Source organism: Mobula hypostoma, chromosome 1 (assembly GCF_963921235.1).
Source record: "Mobula hypostoma chromosome 1, sMobHyp1.1, whole genome shotgun sequence".
Classification (NCBI taxonomy): domain Eukaryota; kingdom Metazoa; phylum Chordata; class Chondrichthyes; order Myliobatiformes; family Myliobatidae; genus Mobula; species Mobula hypostoma.
This window is the reverse complement of record NC_086097.1, coordinates 26727559-26753438: the sequence shown is the minus strand read 5'-3', so window position 1 is coordinate 26753438 and position 25880 is coordinate 26727559. Positions and strand designations below refer to the sequence as shown.

The window sequence follows — 25880 nt, the reverse complement described above, 5'->3', positions numbered from 1 at the left end:
GCAGTGGGAATTGAACACTGATTGCGTTTTCACTAACTGCTACACCACGTTTACATCACATCAATGCTCAGGTGCATTGGGAAGCATTCTTACAGAAGCATCACAGACACCTAGCATCAGATGAGCAGCATTCACAAGAAAAAAACAAGTTATACATAAACCTTACAAATAATTATACATACATGTATAGAGATGCAAGTTCTGCAGTTCAGGGAAAATGTTTCATCACCAGCTTCTTCAGGCCATTTGACCATAAGACATAAGAGCAGAATTAGGCCGTTTGGCCTGTCGAGTCTGCTCTGCCATTCAGTCATGGCTGATCCTCTTTCTTTTGGCTAGTACTGCCTTTGGCAGTGGTGCCCACATCCGAGATATGAATAAAATCAGTTCCTTACCTTTGACTGTGTCACCTGAAGTGCACTTAAACTTGGCACAAGCTGTGAGGGGTTTTAGCATTAGGTAGCAATGTGAAATACCCAGCATTAATGAGTCAGTCCCGAAGATTTCACACATCCATTGTGGCACCATGATACTGTTTTCCCCTGGTCACTGTATTTATTGTTAAATCCTTTTAGAACAGAGATAAGGAGGAATTTCTTTAGCCAGAGGAGACGAATTTGTAGAATTCATTGCCACAGATGGCTGTGGAAGCCAAGTCCTTGGGTATATTTAAAGCAGAAGTTGATAGATTCTTGATTAGTAAGGGCTTCAAAGGTTAAGGGGAGAAGGCAGGAGAATGGAATTCAGAGGAATAATAAATCAGCCATGATCAAATGCTGCAGACTTGATGGGCCGAATGACCTAATTCTGCTCCTGTGTTTTATGAGTCATAGTCACAGAGTACTAGAGCACAGAAGCAGGCCCTTTGGCCCATCTAGTCTGTGCAAAACTGTCATTCTGCCTTGTTCCATTGACCCATACCTGGGCCATAGCCCTCCATTGCCCTCCCATCCATGTACTGTCTTTCTTTGTCTATTTGTGCAGAACTAATTCAGTGAAAATGGGTCCAGGGTCATGTGAGATGCAGGAGCTCCGAGAGACCTCCAGTCTCCCTGATAACTACATCTGCACAAGGTGCACCAGCATCAACTCCTTACAAGGCATGTTAGAGAACTAGAGCTGCAGCTCAGTGACCTTCGGCTCATGTGAGACAATGAGGAGGTGATGGATAGGAGCTATAGATAGGGAGGTGGTCACCCCAGGTTGTAGGGGGCAGGTAGCTGGGTGAATGTTGGGATAGAGAAAGGGAATATGCAGACAGTGCAGAGTACTCTGTGGCCATTCCTCTCAATAATAAGTATGTTACTTTGGATATGGTTGTGGGAGGACGACCTGCCGGGGGAAGCCACAGCAAATGGGTCTCTGGCACTGGCTCTGTGGCTCAGAATGAAAAGGGGGAGAGGAGGATTGCAGTGGTGATAGGGATCCAATAATTAGAGGAGCAGACAAGAGATTCTGTGCATGTGAAAGAGACATCCAGATGCAATGGTGCCTCCCAAGTACCAGGGTCAGGGACATCTCGGATTAGGTAGGAAGCTGAGAAACAGGACCTCAAGGGTAGTAATCTCTAGATTTCTGCCTGTGTCAAGCACCAGTGAAGGTTAGAATAGAATGATTTGGCACATGTATGTGAGGCTGTGGAACTGGTATAGGGAGCAGGATTTCAGATTTCTGGATCATTGGGATCTCTTCTGTGGAAGATATGACTTGTACAAAAATGACTGGTTTGTAGAATGCCTATGAGATGACTTTTTGAAGCAGCTTCTTGTTGAGCATATTAGAGAAAAGGCAATTCTAGATTGAATGTTGTGTAATGAAACCAAACTTGATTAGGGGGCTTAAGGTAAAGGAACACTTAGCAGGCAGTAATCATATAATATGACAGAAGTCACCCTACAGGTTGGGAGGGAAAAGCTAAAATCAGATATAACTGTATTACAGTAGAAGAAAGGCAACTACAGAGGCATGAATGAGGAATTGGACGAAGTTGATTGGAAGGGGACACTAGCAGATGTGACAGCAGAATAGCAATAGCTGGAGTTGTACACCACAATTGTAGGCTGTATCTCGGGTAATGATGAGTTTGAGTACAGAGAGGAAATTAAGAACCTGGTGGCATGGTGCGAAGGCAATAACCTATCCCTCAATGTCAGCAAGACGAAGGAATTGGTTGTTGACTTCAGAAGGAGTAGTGGACCACACGGCCCCATTTACATTGGTGGTGCGCAAGTGGAACAGGTCAAAAGCTTTAAGTTCCTCGGGGTCAATATCACAAATGACCTGACTTGGTCCAGCCAAGCAGAGTCCACTGCCGAGAAGGCCCACCAGCGCCTTTACTTCCTGAGAAAACTAAAGAAATTTGGCCTGTCCCCTGAAACCCTCACTAATTTTTATAGATGCACCATAGAAAGCATTCGTCTAGGGTGCATCACAACCTGGTATGGAAGTTGTCCTGTCCCAGACCAGAAGAAGCTGCAGAAGATCGTGAACACACCCCAGCACATCACACAAGCCAATCTTCCATCCTTGGACTCACTTTACACCACACGCTGTCGGAGCAGTGCTGCCAGGATAATCAAGGACACGACCCACCCAGCCAACACACTTTTTGTCCCTCTTCCCTCCGGGCGAAGGATCAGGAGCTTGAAGACTCTTACGGCCTGATTTGGGAACAGCTTCTTTCCAACTGTGATAAGACTGCTGAACGGATCCTGACCCGGATCTGGGTCATACCCTCCAAATATCTGGACCTGCCTCTCGGTTTTTTTGCACTACCTTACTTTCCCTTTTCTATTTTCTATTTATGATTTATAATTTAAATTTTTAATATTTACTATCGATTTGTACTCCAGGGAGTACGAAGAGCAGAATCAAATATTGCTGTGATGATTGTACGCTCTGGTATCAATTGTTTGGTGACAATAAAGTATAAAGTATAAAGTTTCTGGAAGTATTTCGGAAGGTGCAGGACAGATTCAGCCCAAAGAAGTAGTAGTATTCTAAAGGGAGGAAGAGGCAACCATGGCTGACAAGTGAAGTCAAAGACAACATAAAAACAAAAGAGATGGCATATAATATCGCAAAAAATATTGGGATTGGGAAGCTTTTAAAAACCAGCTGAAGGTAACTAAAAAGCCATGAGGAGAGAAGAGATGAAATGAAGGTAAACTAGCCAATAATATAAAAGAGGTTATCAAATTTTTTTCCAGATATAGAAAGAGTAAAGGAGAGGTCAGAGTGAACATTGGGCTGCTGGAAAATGATGCTGGAGGTAGTAATGGGGCACAAAGAAATGGCGGACAACTGAATTAAGTATGTTCCATCAGTCTTCACTGTGGAAGTCACCAGCAGTATGGCAGAAATTTGAGAGTGTCAGTGCAGAAGGGAGTTTAGTTGTTATTACTAAGGAGAAGGTGCTTAGGAAGCTGAAAGGTCTGAAAGTAGATAAGTCACCTGCACCAGGTGGGCTGCACCCAAGGATTCTGAAAGAGGTAGCAGAAGAGATTGTGGAGGCATTAGTAATCATCTTTTAAGTGTAACACTTGCTTCGCCTAGTGGCTTAATATAAGGGGTGATAGCCCCCTGCCCAGCCAAACTTAAGAAATCTTATTTGGGTGGATGCTGCACGACGTGTCCCCTGTTACAAGTGAGTACCCTGAAATAACAAACAGTACACAATATGCGATTAAATGATTAAGCTTTATAACTCCTACTTTGACTATATGGTTAGTAGAGAAACAAAATATATATATTTTAAAAAGGCCCAAATCTTAGTAAACAGTCTGTGCACAAAGTTGGAGCTCACACGTAGGCTGATCGATCCCCACCTACCTCCTCCGATCGTCGCTGCCCTTCGGACCCTCCCTCCAAGTCCACCCCGTCCAGCAGTCTACCAGATCTCTCGATTCACGTCTTCTCTCTTCATCTCTCTCTCTCTCTCTCTCTCTCTCCCTCTCTGGCAAAAGCCCACAAGATCAACTGTTTCCAGATTCACCAGACAGGGCAACAAAATCCTGATTGGCTAACATGCATCCATAGTCCTGTTATCTCCAGCCATAACCCAAACATTGCTGCTACAGAGAAACCGTAACCTCAGCAGTGAACATTACAAAACAACCCATTACATTAGCAGTGAAACCTTACAGCGCATTACATAAGAATCACTAGATGAGAATCAGAATCGGGTTTATTATCACTGGGTAATGTGAAATTCATTAACTTTGCAGCAGCAGTACAATGCAATACATAATAAATATAGAAAAAACTGAATTACAGTAAGTATATATGTGTATTAAATGGTTAAATTAAGATAGGTTAGTGCAAAAAACAGAAATTAAAAAAACTAGTGAGGTAGTGTTCAAGGGTTCAATGTCCATTTAAGAATCGGATGACAGGGGAAGAAGCTGTTCCTGAATCACTGAGTGAGTGTCTTCAGGCTTCTGTACCTCCTTTCTGATGGTAACAATGAGAAGAGGGCATGGCCTGGTGGTGGGGGTCCTTGATGATGGAAGCCACTTTTCTGAGGCACCTCTCCTTGAAGATGTCTTGGATACTACGGAGGCTAGTATCCATGATGAAGATGACTAATTTTATAACTCTCTGCAGCTTACTTCAATCCTGTGCAGTAGCACCCCCCCCACCCCACCCCCATACCAGACAGTGGTGAAAGCACACAAAATACTATCCACGGTACATCTGTAGAAGTTTTCAAGTCTTCTGGATGATTCTGGAATGGTTCCGGAGGACTAGAAAAATTATAAACGTCACTCCACTCTTTTAGTGGTGTTAAGAGGGATAATAAATCAGCCATGATGAAAAGGTAGCACAGACTCAATGGGCAGAATGGCCTATGTCTGTCCTATATCTTATGGTCTTACTTATCCAAACTTCTTTTAAATGTCACAATTGAACCCATATTCACCACTTTCACTGGCAGCTCGTTCCACACACGCATCACTGTTTGAGTGAAGAAGTTCCCAACCTCAGTGGAAGAAGCCTGCTGGCATTTGCCCTATGTCTACCCCTCATAGTTTTGTATACCTCTATTAAATCTCCCCTCATTCTCCTACCCTCCAAGGAATAAAGTCCTGATCTATTCAACCTTCCCTATAACTCGCATCCTCAGATCCTGGCGTCATCCTTGTGGATTTCACCTTGGGCACGGATAGCATGGTGGCGTAGTGGTTAACGTAACAGTGTATAAGATCTTATTGTGTAGCCTGTGAGGTTCACATGAGCAAGGAATTGCATTGCATCCTGGTGTGTAAGACAATAAACAGTTTGAAAGACGCAGTCAAAATTGGGCAAGACATAATAGTCATTCACTCATTATTAGTTATCGCCCAATGTGGCTAAGAGTGAAAACCCCTTACCCCGCTCTAACACACATGTAACCACAATATATCTTTTGGGTTAAACATGTATTCTTCAATCAGTTCTTAAACCTGAGCTCCATTGTGCCTAAGAATATGCCTGATACCAGATTTCAGCTGGAACAGTGCAAATTTCATTGCCTTGAGAATAGCACTTGAAATCAGATGTAAGTACTTGTGTTAGAAATACCATTAAGACCCTCAATTTGTTCCGGGTGCTCTGCTATTTCAAGCAATTTGCTTATGAATTGGTTAGTACAACAAGGACCTCTTCAGTCTCCTTTGGAGATGCATAATTCAATGAATGAAATAAAAGTGGAACAGTAGATCAAAGGAAGACAAGGGTAACCTGTTATTGGAGCAGTCAAGCCTCTCTCCTTGTCAACAGTTTAATAGGCAGGATACAAGTGTGAAAAGTACTTGATTTTGTGTGGTGCAATTTTGCTCAATGTCAAAAGTTCAAAATAAATGTATTATCAGAGTAGTGTATGTTACCATATGCTACCTTGAGATTTTCTTGCAGACATTTACTAGGAAATAGGAAATATAATAATTTTTTACAAAAAGCTATACATAAGCAGACAAAGGCTGACAAACAACACCATCCAGACTATGCACTCTTCTCACCTCTGCTCTCAGGAAGAAGGATCCTCAGGACTCACACCACCAGGTTCAGGAAGAGTTATTACCCCTCAACCATCAGGCTCTTGAACCAGAGGAGATAACTTCACTCAACATCACTTGCCCCTCAATTTATGGACCTTTCATCTCATATTCTTGATATTTTTTGCTTATTGTTTTTATATTTGCACAGTTTGTTGTCTTTTGCACATTGGTTGTTTGCCCATCCTGTTGGGTGCTGTCTTTCATTGATTCTAATGTGCTTCTTGGATTTACTGTGTTTGCCCACAAGAGAATAAATCTCAGGGTTGTATATGGTGACATATATGTACTTTGGCAATGCATTTACTGTACTTTGAACAACCAATGTGCAAAAGAAGACAAATAAGCAAATAAAAGTAATGAGATGTGAAGAGTCTTTGAAGAGTCTGTAGGTTGTAGAATGGTTCAGAGTAGTGTTGAGTGAATTTATCCATGCCAGTTCAAGAGCCTGATGGTTACCCTATTCCTGAATCTGGTGGTGTAGAAGCTAAAGTATTCTGTACCTCCTTCCCAGTGGTAGTAGCAAGGAGAAGGCATGGCCTGGATGATGGGGTTCTTTGATGATGGATCCTGCTTTCTTGTGGCAGCACTCCAAGTACTCTCAATTGTGGAGATGGCTTTACCTGTGATGGACTGGGCATACAAGGCCCCTCATTCTGTATTACCCTTACTCTCTGGCATGTTTACAAAAGGAAGAAAGGCCTTGCATTTTACAAAATTGCAAGTACTTTTGTAGTGAAGCCACTGTTTTAATAATGGAAGAGCAAGGACCAGTTTGTGCACTCCACAAATGGTGATGCATTGATAACCAGAGAACTGATTGAGGGATGAATATTATCTAGGACACTGGGAAGGACTACAATACTGTACTTCAAAATTATGCCATGGGACCTTGAACATCAGGGAAGCCAGAACCTTGTTTTAATAGCTTCTTATTTTGGTAGCAATTTGTCTACCATTACAGCAGGTTACCAATGGATGATATTTCTTTGGCTGTTCACTCAGCACTGGAGCATCTGGACAGTGAAGATGAATTTATTAGGATGGCCTTCATTGACTACAGCTCAGCATTCAACGCTATAATTCCCTAGAAACTCATCACTAAACTCCAAGACCTGAGCCTCAGTTCCTCCCTGTGCAACTGAATCTTCAACTTCATATGGAAACATATACGTACTTTGATAATAAATTTACTTTGAACATTGTTTAACTGCTATGTACCTTGTCTGGCTGTTTCAGTGTTGTGTGCTCCTATGAAATATCTTCCATTGTATCACATAACAGAGCCAGCATTTGAGGTTCAATTCCCACTGCTGTCTCTAAGAAGTTTGGACATTCTCCCCATGACCACGTGAGTTTCCTCTGGGTGCTCAGTTTCCTCCCACATTCCAATGAAATACAGATTAGGGTTAGTGAGTTGTGTGCTATGTAGGCTCTTTCACCATCTCAGGTGAATGAAACTATCATAAGAGATGACATGGGCTAGAGGTTTTCTATATATTAAAAAAATTTAGGATTTGAGCTTAGAAGTAGAGTTATTATGTCGCAGTTAAATAATTCATTGGTGAGACCACACATGTGTACACTTTTTGTCACCGTGTTATTGGAAAGATATTGTCAAGTTAGAGAGGGTGCAGGAGATATTTATGATGATGTTGCCTCATCTAGAGAGTCTGAGTTACAAGGAGAGTTCACTCACACTGAATCTCTATTCCCTGAGGGGTGACCTCATAGGATGTTTATAAAATTATGAGGGGTATGAATAAGGTGAACATTCATAATCTTTTCCCAAGGTTGTGGAGTCCAAAACGAGAGAGCACAGATATAAGATAAGAGGGGAGAGATTAATTGAGACCTGAGGGGTAACTTCTTTACACAAAGTGAGCGAAGTCCTGGAATGAGCCGCCTGAAGTGATCGAAGCGGGTACAATTGCAACATTTAAGAGGCATTTGGGTGGGTATGTGGAGGGGAGGGGCTTGGAGGGTTAAGGGCCGTGTGGACAACTGGGCATTAGGGAGGGAGGAAGGGGGCTTGTTTCACTGTTGTTGCTTGGTACGTTCCGTTTTGTTCTGTTTTGTGTTGTTCTGCTGAGTACAGTAAATTCTGGAAAATTGGACCTTCAGTTAATCGGGGCTGCCGCTTATTTGGGAGAACTCCTAAAGAACAAAAACTAATCGAGAAAATAGCCAGAATTCCCTTTATTTGGGACATTATGCCGCTTAATGCCAACTAAGGCGGGAGGAGAAGATGGCGACGCGACGCAGCTCACAGCGGCCACTCCAGTGGTGTTGTCTGTTATTTGTCAAGTAGGGTGCCGTGCACAATCCTGATTTGATGGAGACGGACGTGAGAGCATGGAGGAACATCTGGTGAAACTTCTGAAATGCCTGCTTCGCTGCTGCTGCTGCTACTGTGTGGTCCAGAATCTCCAGAGGAGAAGACCCCGAGTCCTCGGCTTTGCTTGTCATGGTTGTTGCACTGTAAGAAGGGCATACCTAGAGGCATTGTTTTGGTAATTCAGTGTTGTAAAAAAAATCTTGAGAAGGGGGACATAATGTATTGTGTGAGTATTCGTAGCGTCAGAGTGTGTATGACGTCAGGACGTGGAAAAAGTATAAAAATGGAAGTCTGGTGAATAAACGTGGTTGTTCAATCTACGGCGGTGTCCGAGTCACGTCAATATTACATATTGGCGGCCGGGGCGGGGTCGAAGTGCTCGGCAGAGGATGGTGCACGGAGAGGCTGTGTCGGAGGGGCTGGTCAGAGGCTCGAAGTTTTCGGACGGACCCAGAGTCCGCTGCGGTCGGGTGCTTCCAATGGTGCTGTGTCGGCAAGTTGGCGGCGCTTGGAGGTTCTGCTGCCTGCGTGAGATGATGAGCCTATCGGGACTTTGAGACTATTTTTTACTGTGCCCATGGTCTGCTCTTTATCAAATTATGGTATTGCTTTGCACTGCTGTAACTATATGTTATAATTGTGATTTTGTCAGTTTTAGTCTTGATTTGTCCTGTGTTTACTTGTGATATCATTCTGGAGGAGCGTTGTATCATTTTTTAATGCGTGCATTTCTAAATGACAATTAATGAGGACTGAGTGCCCTCATAATCTAATCTAATCTAATTGGGACAGGAGACTGTTGTCGAAACAGTTTCTAACTAGTGTCAGTCACATGTACTTGTGTGGCCGTTAGAGCAAACAGTTTTTAAATAGTGTCAGTTGCGTGTGGTTGTGTTCAAAAAGCAGTGATTTTTGTCACTGATAGTTGGCGATAAATAAACAGTAAGACAATTCAGAACTGCTGTGCTCAGTGGTTTCGAGCATTGAGACTTGGAATGAAAAGGAAACAATTTCACTATGAAGAATTTGAAGGTATTGATAATCATCTTGAATGTTACATTGAAAATGAAGATTTGGAGGATGCAATTGTCAAAAGCATCGTATGAAGGCACTTCATTATCTGCAATAGATGTCTGTGCTGGTTTTGTTCATTTACAGTCAATCAAAAGCACACAGTCGTGTACCCTGGATAAATTCATCCATTTATAACTGTTAGGAGCTAATATACAGTCTTATAGTATTGCAGTAATATTGCTGGTGTTCTAATTTGCTCTGTATTTCATTTAAATACATAACTTGTTACTTTCTCTTTTTTATATACCTTTTTAACTATTTCCATGAAACTTTGGTTAATTGGGGCAGCCATTTAATTAGGCTAGAATGTGCTGGTCCTAATATTCCCAATTAACTGGAATTCACTGTATTGTGGGCATGCGATGTTGGCCCTGGAATGTGTGGCGACACTTGCGGGCTGCCCCCAGCACATCCCTGGGTCTGTTGGTTGTTAACACAAAGGACACAGTTCACTGTATGTTTCCATGTACCTGTGTTGGTGGCAGAAGCACAGCAACACTTGTGGGCTGCCCTCAGCACGTCCTCGATGCAAATGGCACACTTCACTGTATGTCTCAATGTACGTGTGACAAATCAACCTAATACCTGAAATCTTTAACATTGTTCTTTTCTTAGCACTTTGGATTTTTTTAAGCACAGATGTCCAGCTTTCACCAATTTGTTTAAATGTCACCCCCTCCCTCCTCTGCACTTGCTTCCTTTTTCTCTCACCTTGTGGCCCTTGCTTTGTACTCCCCTGCCCCCTCAATTATTCAATTGCATTCAGTCAACACTTGCACTTTCCCCTGTGGTTTATAATTAGCCCCTGAGAGAAGAGAAAATTAGCGAACATCCAGATGGCTTTTGGGCGGCAGAGGTATTTGCTTTTTACCCAACCACCTGGCTCGGTCCCCTTTGACTTCGAAGCCGAGCCACAAACAGTCTGAATACTCTGATTAGCCCATTACCAGTTCACTTGAAACATCAAGTGCAGATACAGTAATTAGAGCAACAGGCATCCCATAGGAAGTTGCTGACATCACAGAAGCGATGAATTCTGTTGTATGAAGTGATTGTGCAAAAAATAGAGGAATATGGGCAGTGACTAGAAGGGATTAGTTTAGTAAGGTGTTTAATGGCTAGTTTAATTAGTTCAGCACAAAAGGTTCTGTTCCTGTGCTGTTCTTTTCTAAATAACCTGACTCACAATCTTGACATTGATCCCTACGTTTTGACAAGCTGCGCAAAGGAAACTACTCCTTAGAATCCACCCTGTCAAGCCCACCTAGAATTGATTATATCCATTTGTTAGACCTTAATGTGTAAATGTCTTTATATTACAAGAAGGACTTTATTGGCTATAAAAACCATTGCTTTGTCTGGAGGTTGCGAAAAGAACTGTTTTAAAGGAAACCTTTCATCTTATATACATTTTGAAGGGGCTCCTGCTTTATAATTAAAGTGATGGATGACTGCAGTTATTGAGAGGGGATTCAGAAATTACTGGCTCTATTTGAAATTTATGTTGGCTTTGGCAATTAAACTTCAGTGGAGTTTGTTGAAGAGGAGGCGGAGGAGGAATTCATTCCGACTTTCAAGCCTATTTATTCTGCCGTTTTCTTAGATTATGGCTGACATGAATGTTAATATTTCACAGCGGATATTAATGATTTAGAGTAGGGATTTAATGTTTGCACACAACACAGACTGGATGGGAGTGTGAGTTGTGGTGAGGATGCAGAGAAACTCCAAAATGATGGGTGATATCCCATGGATGATGGAAAAATGGAGGGCTATGTAGGAGGGAAAGGTAGATTGATCTCGGAGCAGGTTAAAAATCGGCACAACACTGCACCAAGCTGTATTGTTCGATGTTCTAATTCAGATCAAAGTTCAATCTTAAACTTCAAGCAAGGGTGATTACCTGCTATGCTACAGTGTTCGATGATTGGAAGAGGGTGAGGGGATGGGCAAGTGAGTTGCAGATGCAGTATTGTGGAGGTATATGATGCAGGATAGATGCAGTATTGTGGAGACATATAATGCAGGACAGATGCAGTATTGTGGAGATGTATGAAGGTATCCACTTTGGTAGCAAAACTAGGAAAGCAGAACAGGATGAAGTATGGGGAGGATCAAGCAGGATAAGTAGAATTCATATAAATCGGTGCTTGTTGGTGCACAGTAGGTGGACCGATGACCCTGTTTCCGTGCTGTGATCTAAGGGAGTGGGGAGAGGAAGAAGAAGGAGGAGACACATACTGCAGTTAAAATGTTTTCAGATTTCTCTTTCCACTGCCGACCTTGCTCATAGCCTGAGTAACCCTGTACAAATCACTGCCTCCTGCGTCCTGACTCAATCCTGGTTTCTTTCACTCATCGCCCTCTTGGCTTGCTTGCAGGCACTGGTTCCTGGTCTGACAAACCTGCACTTTAACAATTCACATCCTAGCATTCAAATCCAGTCCTCTGTACCACATCCCTCTTTATCTCCGTACCCATCTCCAGCCCTACAAACTAATACTTGGCTGCCTCAGTTGGGACCTTGTCCAAATGCTACTTCTGTTCCATTGCCACCTTCAGCTGCTGAGTACCCAAAATCTGGAGTTATTTTTCCAAACCTATCCAAGCCCATGAACTCTTTCTCCTTTTCTTCACTCTCTCACCCCCACAAGCATTTAGATGTCATCCAATTGCTTCCTCATGAGACTCCCAGTCAAATTGTACTTGGAATTTTTTTGAAGGACCTAGTATCCCGAAACCACATCCTTAACAATCGACTCCAACATCTTCCTAATCATTGAGATCAGGCTAACTGGCCTATAGTTTCCTTTCTTCTACCTCCCTCCCTTGAAGAGTGGAGAGGCATTTGCAATTTTCCAGTCCTCCAGAATCTAGTGATTCTTGAAATATCATTACTAATGCTTCCACAATCTCCTGAGCCACCTCTTTCAGACCCTTGGATGTACACCATCTGATTCAGGTGAATATATCTGTCTTCAGACCTTTCAGCTGCCCAAGCACCTTCTCCTTAGAAATAGCGACGACACCCTCACTTCTGCCCCTGACACTGCTGAATTTCTGGCGTACTGCTGGTGTACTCCACAGTGAACACTGACACAAAATACTTCCCCTTCACCATCAGATTTCTGAACAGACCAGGATCCCATGAACACTACCTCCCTTTTTGCTCTCTTTTTGTACTGCTTTCATATTTTGTTTGTATTACTTTATGCAACTTGTGGTAATTTTTTGCATTTCTCTGCACTGCTGCCCCTTGTCAGTGATTACAAATCTGATTCTGAGCTGAATTGATCATACCATTCGTTGCCTCATTCGAGATATGGGACCAGGGATACTGGTTCTTAACAGCAGCTGAGGTCTGCATGTTGTTGAGCTATGACTGCTCGGCACCCAAACATAGAGTTGTGCCTTCCTCAGGAGTGTTACCATGGTGATCATAAGATCACTTGGTTTTAAATTATAAAGCATCAGGGTTCACTCCTAATTATGTGAGGCATCAACAGTCATCCTGTGCCCAGTGTGGCCAAAGAAAGCAGGGTCAAGCTAAATATATTGCTGTTTGTATCATATTGTTTTTGACTTAAAATGTGTTAGCGTAAGAAATTAATAGTTTCACCCTGCTCTCATATTAAACAGGCAATTTTATAAGATTTATATGAATACTGTCTGCTAATGTCATCTGGGCTAGTGCACACATCCATGCATTAGGTATCAGTCAGATGCATTATTCATGCATTAAGTGATGCACTTAATCATTTCTGGTGCAATATTCTTCTTAAAAAGTTAATTCTTGCTGTGCGGTTCTTATTCACTCTGATCAAATTCACCAGCTTCTATCCCACTGTTAAAAGACATAGCTCCCCAGTACACTAAGTTGGAACTCTTGACTGCACAATCTGCCTCGTTATGATCTTGCACCTTATTGTTTACCTGCACTGCACTTTCTCTGTAACGGTTACACTTTATTCTGTTACGTTTGTACATTGCTATTGCTTTACCTTGCTCTCCATCAATGCACTGTGTAATGATCTGATCTGTATGATCAGTATGCAAGACAAGTTTTCCCTGTATTTTGGAGGAACGCACACAAAATGCTGGAAGAACTCAGTAGGTCGGACAGCATCTGTGGAGGGGGATAAACAGTCAATATTTCAGGCCAAGATCCTTCGTCAGGACTGGAAAGAAAGGAGGGAGAAGCCAGAATAAGACGGTGGGAGGGAGGAGGAGCACAAGCTGGCGGGTGATAGGTGAGACCAGGTCAGGGCAAAAGTGAGTGGGTGAGGGAGGGTGAGCTGATTCTCACAGCTATCTTTACTACACCTCTTCCCACCACGTCGATTGTAAAAATGATGTTCCCTTCTCCACTGCATCTTTTCCCAGGATGAGGCTTTTCATTCCAGAACATTTGAGATGTCCTGCATCTTCAAAGAACAGGGCTTCTCTTCCATTACGCCAGTGCTGCCCTCACCATACGTCCTCCATCCCTCTCTCATTGTACATGTGTGATAATCACAAACCGATTCTAGTTCCAATCCTTCCCTTGCACCCAATCCGATCCCAGATTTTTCTTTTATTGTAGAGTGAGTGAAGACTTACTATGGTACAACTCAAGATGCAACCAAATCTGATTCCAGAATCACTCTACGTCAGCAGGTCTGCACTTTCCACCAGGGAGCCACGCCACCATTTCCTTCACCATATTCTCAGGATAGGGATGTTAGAGGGGACATCACTACTTATTTTCACACCCTTTCTTCCCCCTCCCACACAACTCTGCAACAGTGATGCAGCAAGGAGAGCCATTGCCTCACGGTGCTGGAGACCCAGGTTCAGTCCAGACCTCCGGCGCTGCCTAGGGGCAGTTTGTACGTCCTCCGTGTGACTATGTCAAAATCAGGTTTAATATCACTGTCATAAAAACTGTTGTTTTGCGGCAGCAGAACATTGCAATATACAATAAAAAAAAACTATAAATTACAGTAAGAAATATATTTTTAAATTTAATTCAGAATCAGCTTTAATATGAAATGCGTTAACTTTACGGCAGCAGTACAATGAAATACATGGCAAGTAACTATAGAGAAGATATTACATAACTATATATATGTCTATTAACTAAGCAAGTTAAAATAAATAGTGCAAAAAAACGGAAATAGTAAGTAACGAGGTAGTATTTACAGATTCAATGTCCCCTCAGAAATCAGATGGCAGAAAGGAAGAAGCTGTTCCTGAATCCTTGAATGTGTACCGTCAGGCTTCTGTACCTCCTTCCTGATGGTAACAATGAAAAGAAATTAAATAAATAGTGCAAAACAAGGGCAAAATTAAAATAGTGAGATAGTATACACGGGTTCATTGTCCATACAGAAATCTGATGGGTGGGGTTCCTCCCTCATCTCCAACATGTGTGAGTTGGCAATTGAACATTGTAAGTTTCCTCTAGTGTGTAGGTGAGTGGTCAGAGCTGAGAGGAGTGGAAGAGAATGTGGAACAAATTTTTTAAAACAGGATAAATAGTATAAAAGCTTGGCCGATGGTTGATGTGAATGCACTCGGGCAAAGGACCGTTTTCCATGTTGTCTCCTGCTGCCTTTGTGAAGTGGGTGGCAAATGGCAAGGAAAGGGATTATCGAAGCTTTAGGTGAGTGTCAAATGCATTGTGTCCCACCATCAGAAATGTCATGTCAAATGTCCAATTGAGAGACCTGACGCAGGGTTTCACCCTGAAATGTCGATATTTCCTTTCCCTCCCATTGATGTTGCTTGGCCCCCTGCATTCCTCCAGCAATTGTTTGTTGCTCCAGGTTCCAGCATCTGCAGTCTCCTGTGTCACTGATATACAAGAAATAGCATCATTAGATGCTGTCACAAGTACAATGCTGTCAATAAATGTCTTTCTTTACATTCATTCTATCATCAAATAAGTACATTCAATATTTCATCAAGCCAATGTGTCATCCTCTTACGAAGCAGCAATGTTATTCATCTTAATTTCCCACTCGGGATCATAGAGTACTTATTATTATTATTATTCTATTCTGCATTCTGTTTTTGCTCTATACTACCTCATGCACTGATGTATGGCAAGATCTGTCTGTGTGGCACGCAATCTAAAGCCTTCCACTGTCTTTTTGAAAACATTGCCACAGATAGCTGTGGAGGTTAAGTCATAGGGTATATTTAATGTGAAGGTTGATAGGTTCTTGATTAGTAAGGGTGTCAAAGGTTACAGGGAGAAGGCAGGAGAATGGGGTTGCGAGGGAAAATAAATCAGCCATGGTGGGATGGTGGAGAAGACTCGATGGGCTGAATGGCCTAACTCTGCTCCTATGTCTTATAATCCATGCAGTGTTTGAGAAATTGTTACACACAGCCCAGCCCCTCTGTGCACAGTGGCAGCAGCACCCCATACTGTGCCTTTGTAGAGGCCGTCCCAATCTATGACGAAGCCCTCCGTACGTCCTCCTGCAGTCAGGATATGGCAGTTGGCAGAATACATTTTTGGGCATTTCTTGGAACTGGAAGACCAATAAGTTTTGGCCAGTGTGAAGTAGATGCTTCATTGAGTTGATGATTTTCCAACAACAATTAGATGTTTCTCTATTGGTGCTGACTGACCTCCAGTTGGATTAGTACATGGAATTACGATGTTATGGCCAAGCACTTGGATGTAGGAAAAATGTAGGGTTATGGGCTGTGTTGGAAGGAAGGGTAAGATTGATTGTGGAGTGGATTTATTTAGGTTGGCACAACATTGTGGCACAAAGATCTGTACTGTACTGTTCTTCTTACGTTCTATTTTCTCAAGATTAAAAATTACCTTTACTTGTCACATGTACATTGATACTAACAATGAAATGCGTCTTTTTGTCAATGGCCAACACAGTCCGAGGATGTACTGTAGGAAGGTGAGTGTTGCGATGCTTCCAGCACTAACACAGTATGCCCACAACTCACTAATGCTGACTGACCCTTGCATCTTTGGAATAGAAACATAGAAACATAGAAAATAGGTGCAGGAGTAGGCCATTCGGCCCTTTGAGCCTGCACCGCAATTTATTATGATCATGGCTGATCATCCAACTCAGAACCCCGCCCCAGCCTTCCCTCCATACCCCCTGACCCCCGTAGCCACAAGGGCCATATCTAACTCCCTCTTAAATATAGCCAATGAACTGGCCTCAACAGTTTCCTGTGGCAGAGAATTCCACAGATTCACCACTCTCTGTGTGAAGAAGTTTTTCCTAATCTCGGTCCTAAAAGGCTTCCCCTCTATCCTCAAACTGTGACCCCTCGTTCTGGACTTCCCCAACATCAGGAACAATCTTCCTGCATCTAGCCTTTAGGATCTTATACGTTTCAATCAGATCCTCCCTCAATCTTCTAAATTCCAACGAGTACAAGCCCAATTCATCCAGTCATTCTTCATATGAAAGTCCTGCCATCCCAGGAATCAATCTGGTGAACCTTCTTTGTACTCCCTCTATGACAAAGATGTCTTTCCTCAGATTAGGGGACCAAAACTGCACACAATACTCCAGGTGTGGTCTCACCAAGGCCTTGTACAACTGCAGTAGTACCTCCCTGCTCCTGTACTCGAATCCTCTCGCTATAAATGCCAGCATACCATTCGAATGTGTGAGGAAACCCACACAGTCACAGGGAGAGCTTGATCAGCGGGAATTGATTCTCAGTCACTGGCACTGTAAAGCGTTGTACTAGCCACTGCGCTTCCGAACCAACGCTCATGGAAAAAAAACAAAGGCTGACAAACTACCAATGTGCGAAAGAAGACAAACTGGGCAAATAGAATAAGATTGAGAGCAATAGTTGTGAAAAGTCATTGCAAGTGAGTCTGTAGTTGTAGAATCAGTTCAGAGTAATGGTGAGTGAAATTAACATGTGTACTTTACAACAAAACTGTTCAGGAGCCTGATACTTAGAAACATAGAAAATAGGTGCAGGAGTAGGCCATTCGGCCCTTCGAGGTTGCACCGCCATTCAGTATGATCATGGCTGATCATCCAACTCAGAACCCTGTACCTGCCTTCTCTCCATACCCCCTGATCCCCGTAGCCACAAGGGCCATATCTAACTCCCTCTTAAATATAGTCAATGAACTGGCCTCAACTGTTTCCTGTGGCAGAGAATTCCACAGATTCACCACTCTCTGTGTGAAGAAGTTTTTCCTAATCTCGGTCCTAAAAGGCTTCCCCTTTATCCTTAAACTGTGACCCCTCATTCTGGACTTCCCCAACATCGGGAACAATCTTCCTGCATCTAGCCTTTAGGATCTTATACGTTTCAATCAGATCCCCCCTCAATCTTCTAAATTCCAACGAGTACAAGCCCAATTCATCCAGTCATTCTTCATATGAAAGTCTGCCATCCCAGGAATCAATCTGGTGAACCTTCTTTGTACTCCCTCTATGACAAAGATGTCTTTCCTCAGATTAGGGGACCAAAACTGCACACAATACTCCAGGTGTGGTCTCACCAAGGCCTTGTACAACTGCAGTAGTACCTCCCTGCTCCTGTACTCGAATCCTCTTGCTATGAATGCCAGCATACCATTCGCCTTTTTCACCGCCTGATATGCCTACTTTCAATGACTGGTGTACAATGACACCCAGGTCTCGTTATTACTTGTAGGGTAATAACTTAGGTAGTACAAATATTATACTTCGGCATATCAAAATAGTACAGAAGGGAAAAAATACAGAATATGGGGTATAGTGTTACAGTTACAGCCAAAGTGCAGTGCAGATAGCCAAATAAAATGCAAGAACCATAACAAGGTAGATCGGGACACCAAGAATTCATCATAAAGGGGCTCATAACAGTGAGAAAGAAGCAGTTCTGGGGCTGATTGTACATGTCCCCAGGGTGTGTATCTTCTGTCTGCTGGAAGTGGGGAGAAGAGGGAATGACCAGGGAGGGAAGGATTTTTCATTATGTTGGCTGCTTCTCCAAGGCAGCGGGAAGTGTGACAGAGTCAATGGCTTCCATGGTAGACTGGACAGTGTTCACAACCCTTGGCAGTTTCATGCAGTCTTGGGCAAGAAGTTGTTGTACCATGTTGTGATGCATTCTGATAGGAACCTCTTTACAATGTATTCCATGGTGTCTTCCCACAATGGCAGCAGGATGTTCGGCGCTAACCACTGCCTGATCAGGTTGTGGACATAGAGCACTACAGCACAGAAACAGGCCTTTTGACCCATCTAGTCCATGCCAATTTGTTATTTTGCCTGGTCCCATTGTCCCACACCTAGACCATAGCCCTCCATGCCCCTCCCTTCCATGTACTTATCCAAAATTCTCCTAAATGTTGCAATCAACCCACATCCCCCACTTCCACTGCAGCTCATTCTGCACTCCCATCACCCTCTGAATGAAGAGGTTCCCTCCCACCCCTCTGGTTCCTACTAAATATTTCACCTTTCACCCTTAAACTATGACATCTAGTTCTAGTTTCACCCAACCTCAGTGGAAAAATCCTGCTTGCATTTGCCTTATCTATACATCTCATAATTTTGAATATCTCCATCAAATCCCTCCTCATTCTCCTACACTCTTGAAAATTAAGTCCTAACCTTTTCAACCTTTCATGATAATTCAGGCCCTCAAACCCCGGCAATATCCTTCTGCATCTTCTCTGTTGTCTTTCAACATTATTGATACCTTTCCTGTAAGTCAATGACCAGAACTGCACCCAGTACTCCAGATTTACTTCACCAGCATCTTATACAACTTCAACATAACATCCAACTCCTGTACTCAGTACTTTCATATATGAAGGCCAATGCTTTACAGTAGAGGAGGCCATGGATAGACATGTCAGAATGGGAATGGGACGTGGAATTAACATATGCAGGATCTCCCAGTGGCCACACATTTTAATTCCACGTCCCATTCCCATTCTGGTATGACTATTCACGGCCTCCTCTACTGTAAAGATGAAGCCACACTCAGGTTGGAGGAACACCTTATATTTCATCTGGGTAGCCTCCAACCTGATGGCATGAACATTGACTTCTCCAACTTCCGTTAGTGCCCCATCTCCCCCTCGTACTCCATCTGTTATCGCCCATCCTCTGGGCTTCCCCCCTCCCCCTTTCTTTCTCCCTAGGCCTCCTGTCCCATGATCCTCTCGTATCCCCTTTTGCCTATCACCTGTCCAGCTCTTGGCTCCATCCCTCCCCCTCCTGTCTTCTCCTATCATTTTGGATCTCCCCCTCCCCCTCCAACTTTCAAATCCCTTACTCACTCTTCCTTCAGTTAGTCCTGACGAAGGGTCACGGCCTGAAACGTCGACTGTACCTCTTCCTATAGATACTGCCTGGCCTGCTGCGTTCACCAGCAACTTTTATGTGTGTTGCTTGAAATTCCAGCATCTGCAGGTTTCCTCATGTTTGCGTTTTTAGCTTCATTGGTATATTATCCTCCAACATAGTAACATATCATAAAGATTTTTGTTGGGATATTTATCAGTCAATATTTGACACCCCCCTTTTACCTTTTCTACCTTACAACAGCAGCTACACTTCAAGTGCTTAATTGGCTATAAAACACTTTTGGGGAGGTGCGATGCTTGTGAAAGAAGCTGTGCAAATTCTTCCTTTTGAAAATAAAACCAGGCATGTAATCCTGTCACATTTACTTGCAATTTATTAAATGCCAACATTCTGATTCTAGTTTGACATGTGTGTCTGACTTTGAATAATGGCGCCCAAGATTGAGAATGACCTTCAGAACAATAAGCGTTTGACCAGCAATGCATAACCTGCTTCTGGGAGGAGGAAGGGGGATTACATGGAGGTTAGTCTGCAAGCATATCCCCTGTACTGCACACAGCAGTGCAGAATGAAGATGGGATCCTTCTGCCTGTAGTCCTGTTGCTGCCTTCTGGAAAGTACTGTTCTGTTTGGTCCTTCTCTTGACCCTTTTCCACACAACTCTGCATTTTTTTTAATATATTGCGTAGACTGGATTACTGCAATGCACTTTTTACTGGCCTTCCAAAGCAATCTATTGACAGACTTCAACTCATTCAGAACAGTGCTGCAAACACGAGGAAATCTGCAGTTGCTGGAGATTCAAGCAACACACATAAAAAATGCTGGTGAACGCAGCAGGCCAGGCAGCATCTCTAGGAAGAGGTACTGTCGACGTTTCGGGCTGAGACCCTTCGTCCGGACTAACTGAAAGAAGAGATAGTAAGAGAGTTGAAAGTGGGAGGGGGAGGGGGAGATCCGAAATGATAGGAGAAGACAGGAGGGGGAGGGATGGAGCCAAGAGCTGGAAAGTTGATTGGCGAAAGGCATACAAGGCTGGAGAAGGGAGAGGATCATGGGACGGGAGGCCTAGGGAGAAAGAAGGGGGGAGGGGAGTCCAGAGGATGAGCAAGGAGTTATAGTGAAAGAGACAGAGGAAGAGAAAAAAGAGAGAAAAAAATGATGATGATAGATAGATAGATAGATAAATAAATAAATAAATAACAGATGGGGTACGAAGGGGAGGAGGGGCATTAACAGAAGTTAGAGAAGTCAATGTTCATGCCATCAGGTTGGAAGCTACCCAGACGGAAAATAAGGTGTTGTTCCTCCAACCTGAGTGTGGCTTCATCTTGACAGTAGAGGAGGCCGTGGATAGACATGTCAGAATGGGAATGGGATGTGGAATTAAAATGTGTGGCTACTGGGAGATCCTGCTTTCCCTGGCGGACAGAGCATAGGTGTTCAGCGAAACGGTCTCCCAGCCTGCGTCGGGTCTCGCCAATATATAGAAGGCCGCATTGGGAGCACTGGACGCAGTATATCACCCCAGCCGACTCACAGGTGAAGTGTTGCCTCACCTGGAAGGACTGTCTGGGGCCCTGAATGGTAGTGAGGGAGGAAGTGTAAGGGCATGTGTAGCACTTGTTCCGCTTACAAGGATAAGTGCCGGGAGAGAGATCGGTGGGAAGGGATGGAGGGGACGAATGGACAAGGGAGTCGCGTAGGGAACAGTGCTGCTAGACTTTTAACTAAAACCTGAATGAGAGAGTATATCACTCCCATCCAAACTCTCTGCAATAGCTTCCTATGTCTTTTAGAATTGATCTTAAAAGTTCTCTTACTTGTTTTTAAAGCTCTCAATGGTCTGGGACTGTAGTACATCACAGAATCCCTTTCATTTTGTAATCCTGCTCAAGTTCTCAGGTCTTCTTCCATCGGTCTGTTAAATTTAAACAACCTCCCTCAAAAGAAAATTGACAGGTCAGCTTTTTTAACCACGCTGCTAAACTGTGGAACTCAGTACCTAAAGCTATAAGGGATGTAGACGCGATCCCTCTCAAAACCTATTTTTTTAACCTTGCTCTTAACTAACATCTTTTTGTCTTTTATTTGTATGTTTGCACTTTATCCCCTTGTAAAGCACTTTGAATTAGATTGTTAGTATGAGATGTGCTCTATAAATAAGTTATTATTATTATTATTAATTTCTTTCCACACCACTCTGCAAATTCCTGTCAGTTGGTCAATACAACATTGTGGGCCGAAGGACCTGTAATGTGCTGTAGATTTCTATGTTCGATGTTCCATGAGTGCTTTCTGTATCATAACAGTCACAGTTGAGTTTATTGTTCACGTGCACACGTACATGTACGTATGCACAGGTGCAGTGAAAAACTCGGTGCAGCAGCATCACAGGCGTCATTCCCCAAAAAAGCATCATTTCAAAAGTTCAAATTTGAAGTTTGCTGACAACACCACTGTCGTAGGCAAATCAAAGGTGGTGACGAATCAGCATACAGAAGGGAGATTGGAAATATGGGTGAGTGGTGCCACAGCAACAACCTCTTACTCAATGTCAGTAAGACCAAGGAGCTGATTATTGACTTCAGGAGGAAGAAACCAGAGGTCCATAAACCAGTCCTCATTGGGGGATCAGAGGTGGAGAGGGTCAGCTACTTTAAATTCCTTGGTGTTATCATTTCTGAGGACCTATCCTGGGTCCAACACGTGAATGCAATTACGAAGAAAGCACAACAACACCTCTACTCCCTTCGGAGTTTGCAAAGATTCAGCATGACATCAAAAACTTTGACAGACTTCTATAGATGTGTGCTGGAGAGTATACTGACTGGCTGCATCACTGCCTGGTATGGAAACACCAATAGCATTGAATGGAAAATCCTCCAAAAAGTGGTGGATACAGCCCAGTCCATCACGGGTAAAGCCCTCCCCACCATTGAGCACATCTACACGAAGCATTGCCGCAGGAAAGCAGCATCCATCATCAGGGACCCCCACCTCCCCAGACATGCTCTCTTCTCACTGCTGCCATCAGGAAGAAGGTACAGGAGCCTCAGGACTCACACCACCAGATTCAGGAACAGTTATTACCCCTCAACCAGATGGGATAATTTCACTCAACTTCACTTGCCCCATCACTGAGCTGTTTGCTTATTTTTTTTTGTATTTGCACAGTTTGTTGTCTTTTGCACACTGGTTGGTGCCATTTTCATTGATTCTATTATGGTTATTAGATTGATTGAATATGACTGCAAGAAAATGAATATGTACTTTGATAATAAATTCACTTTGAACTTCGAATTTCTGTACCTGACCATGAATCTACGAGCCCTTCTACATGATCCCCTACCAAGCTGAGGGAGTAGAGGTGTTTTAACCTCCAGGTTGAGTCGGTGGTGAAGAAGGTGAATGCAATGTTGGCATTCATTTCTAGAGGAGTAGAGTATAGGAGCAGGGATGTGATGTTGAGGCTCTATAAGGCGTTGGTGAGACCTCACTTGGAGTACTGTGGGCAGTTTTAGTCTCCTTATTTAAGAAAGGATGTGCTGACGTTGGAGAGGGTACAGAGAAGATTCACTAGAATGATTCTGGGAATGAGAGGGTTAACATATGAGGAACGTTTGTCCGCTCTCGGACTGTATTCCTTGGAGTTTAGAAGAATGAGGGGGGACCACATAGAAACATTTCGAATGTTGAAAGGCATGGACAGAGTGGATGTGGCAAAGTTGTTTCCCATGATGGGGGAGTCTAGTACCAGAGAGCGTGACTTAAGGATTGAAGGGCGCCCATTTGGAACAGAGATGCGAAGAAATTTTTTTAGCCAGAGGGTGGTGAATCTATGGAATTTGTTGCCACGGGCAGCAGTGGAGGCCAAGTCATTGGGTGTATTTAAAGCAGAGATTGACAGGTATCTGAGTAGCCAGGGCATCAAAGGTTATGGTTAGAAGGCGGGGGAGTGGGACTAAATGGGAGAATGGATCAGCTCATGATAAAATGGCGGAGCAGACTCGATGGGCCAAATGGCCAAATTCTGCTCCTTTGTCTTATGGTCTAAGTGTTCTCAATCTATTATCTGTAGTTTCTGATCTACTTGACAGAGAGAAAAGACTTACCCAGCTCCTTCAAAACCTTTTATTATCTGACTGGGAAACCATCTCTTAATGCTTTCTGCTCAAAAATGTCGTAGGCAATGTCGTAACCCCACACTTTCTAGTTTGCACACAAAACTGAAATCCTCCACCCCAGAGGTCATCTAGGTAAACATGTTCTTCCTGATCAGCAGGGCTTTGACAGACTGAGTCCTTTGTGTCCATTCAGTGAACTGTGTGCTGATCTGTGACTTAGCCATCCTCATTACAGTGTCCAATGCTAATTATACACGGAGCACATTCATCTCAATGAGAAATTACAATCAGCTTTATTATCACTGAGGTATGTGGTCAGTCCCACGGCTCACTACTCTCGGGATGACTGTGGTGGGTGCAAGAACATAAGGTTGTGATAGTAGATGATTTTAGCTTTCCACTTATTGACTGGGACTCTCATACTGTAGATGGGCTGGATGATATAGAGTTTGTCAAAATGTGTTCAGGAAAGTTTCCTTAATCAGTACATAGAAATCCCAAGAAGATCAACAAGAGAATTGATCTCCTATTAGGGAATGAGACTGGGTAGGTGACAGAGTTTGTGCAAGGGAACACTTTGCCATCATGATAGTAGGTGATATTAGGTTGTGATTGAGGATTATTTTAGCTTTCCATATATTGACTGGGACTCCCACAATGTAACAGGACTGACTGGGATAGAATTTGTCAAATGTATTCAGGAAAGTTTTCTTAATTAGTACATAGAGGTCCTAACTAGGGGAACACTTTGCATCTAGCGATCATTGTGCCATTAATTTCAAGATAATTATGGAGAAGGATAGGTCTGGTCCTTGGACTGAGGTTCTAAATTGGAGAGACGCCAATTTTGATGGTATCAAAAAGAATCTGGCAGGTGTGGATTGGGACAGGCTGTTTTCTGGCAAAAATATATTTGGTAGCTTGGAGACCTTCAAAGGTGAAATTTTAAGAGTACAGAGTTTGTACCTTCCTGTTAGAATAAAAGGCAAGGATAACAGGTTAAGGAAACCCTAGTTTTCCAGAGATATTGAGGCCCTGTTTCAGAAAAAAAAGAGGTGCATAGCAGGTAAGGTGAAGGAGAAACCCAAGGGCTTCAACAAATATCTTAAGAGCAAAATGATTGTTCTGGAAGGTCACAGTGGTCACCTGTGTATGGAGCCGAAAGAGATGGGGAGATCTTCAATAGATTTTTTGCAGTAAGTTCTTGGATCCTATACAAATTACAGAGGAGGAGGTATTTGCTGTCCTGAGGAAAATTAGGGTGGATAGCTAGTGCAGAAATTGCAGGACCCTAGCAGAGATGTTTAGCCTCGAGTGAGGTTCTGGAAGATTGGAGGATAGCTAGTGTTGCTCCATTGTTTCAGAAAGACTCTAAGAATAAGCCAGGAAATTATAGGTCAGTGTGCCTGACATCAGTAGTGGTAGTTATTGGAAGCCATTCTAAGGGATCGAATATAAGTATTTGGATGGACAGGGACTGATTAGGGACAATCAATATGTGTGGTAGGTCGTGCTTAACCAATCTTACAGAGTTTTTTGAGGAAGTTACCAGGGAAGTGGATGTGGTCCATTTGGACTTTAGCGAGGCCGTTAACAATGTCCCACATGGGAGGTTAGTCAAGAAGGTTCAGTCGCTCAGCATTGAAGTTGAAGCAGGACTGTCCTGCTGAAGGGTCTTGGCCCAAAATATCAACTGTACTCTTTTCCATCGATGCTGACTGACTTGCTGAGTTCCTCCAGCATCTTGTGTGTGTTGCTAGGGTTATAAAGAAAGCTTCTGGTGTATTGGCCTTCATAAATCAAAGTATTGAACACAGGAGTTGACATTTTATGTTGAAGTGTATAAAACATTGGTGAGGCCTAATCTGCATTATTCTGTGCAGTTTTAGTCACCTACATACAGGAAAGATACCAGTAAGATTGAAAGTGTGCAGAGGAAAGTTACAGGGATGTTGCCAGGGCTTGAAGACCTGAATTATATGGAAAAATTGAATAGGTCAAAGCA

General features: G+C 43.1%; 1 protein-coding gene and 1 long non-coding RNA gene across 4 annotated transcripts in view; one reads left to right on the top strand and one right to left on the bottom strand.

Annotated features, from left to right (window-relative positions):
- LOC134344895 (uncharacterized) overlaps nt 1-25880 on the bottom strand; it is a 145081-nt gene that overhangs the window by 30895 nt on the left and 88306 nt on the right. The window contains exon 3 of the long non-coding RNA XR_010017554.1: nt 14629-14721. This is a non-coding gene — a long non-coding RNA (uncharacterized LOC134344895). The remainder of the gene's footprint in view (nt 1-14628; nt 14722-25880) is intronic.
- Nucleotides 1-25880, top strand: part of efcab11 (EF-hand calcium binding domain 11) — a 137981-nt gene that overhangs the window by 82796 nt on the left and 29305 nt on the right. The window contains exon 6 of one of the 3 annotated variants that reach the window (XM_063045019.1): nt 8347-8577. The exons of the other annotated variants lie outside the window; for them this stretch is intronic. Within the exon in view, the coding sequence (XP_062901089.1) occupies nt 8347-8371 (25 nt within the window). The 3' untranslated portion in view covers nt 8372-8577. Of the gene's footprint in view, nt 1-8346; nt 8578-25880 lie in introns of those variants that run through there. 3 annotated transcript variants of the gene reach the window in all.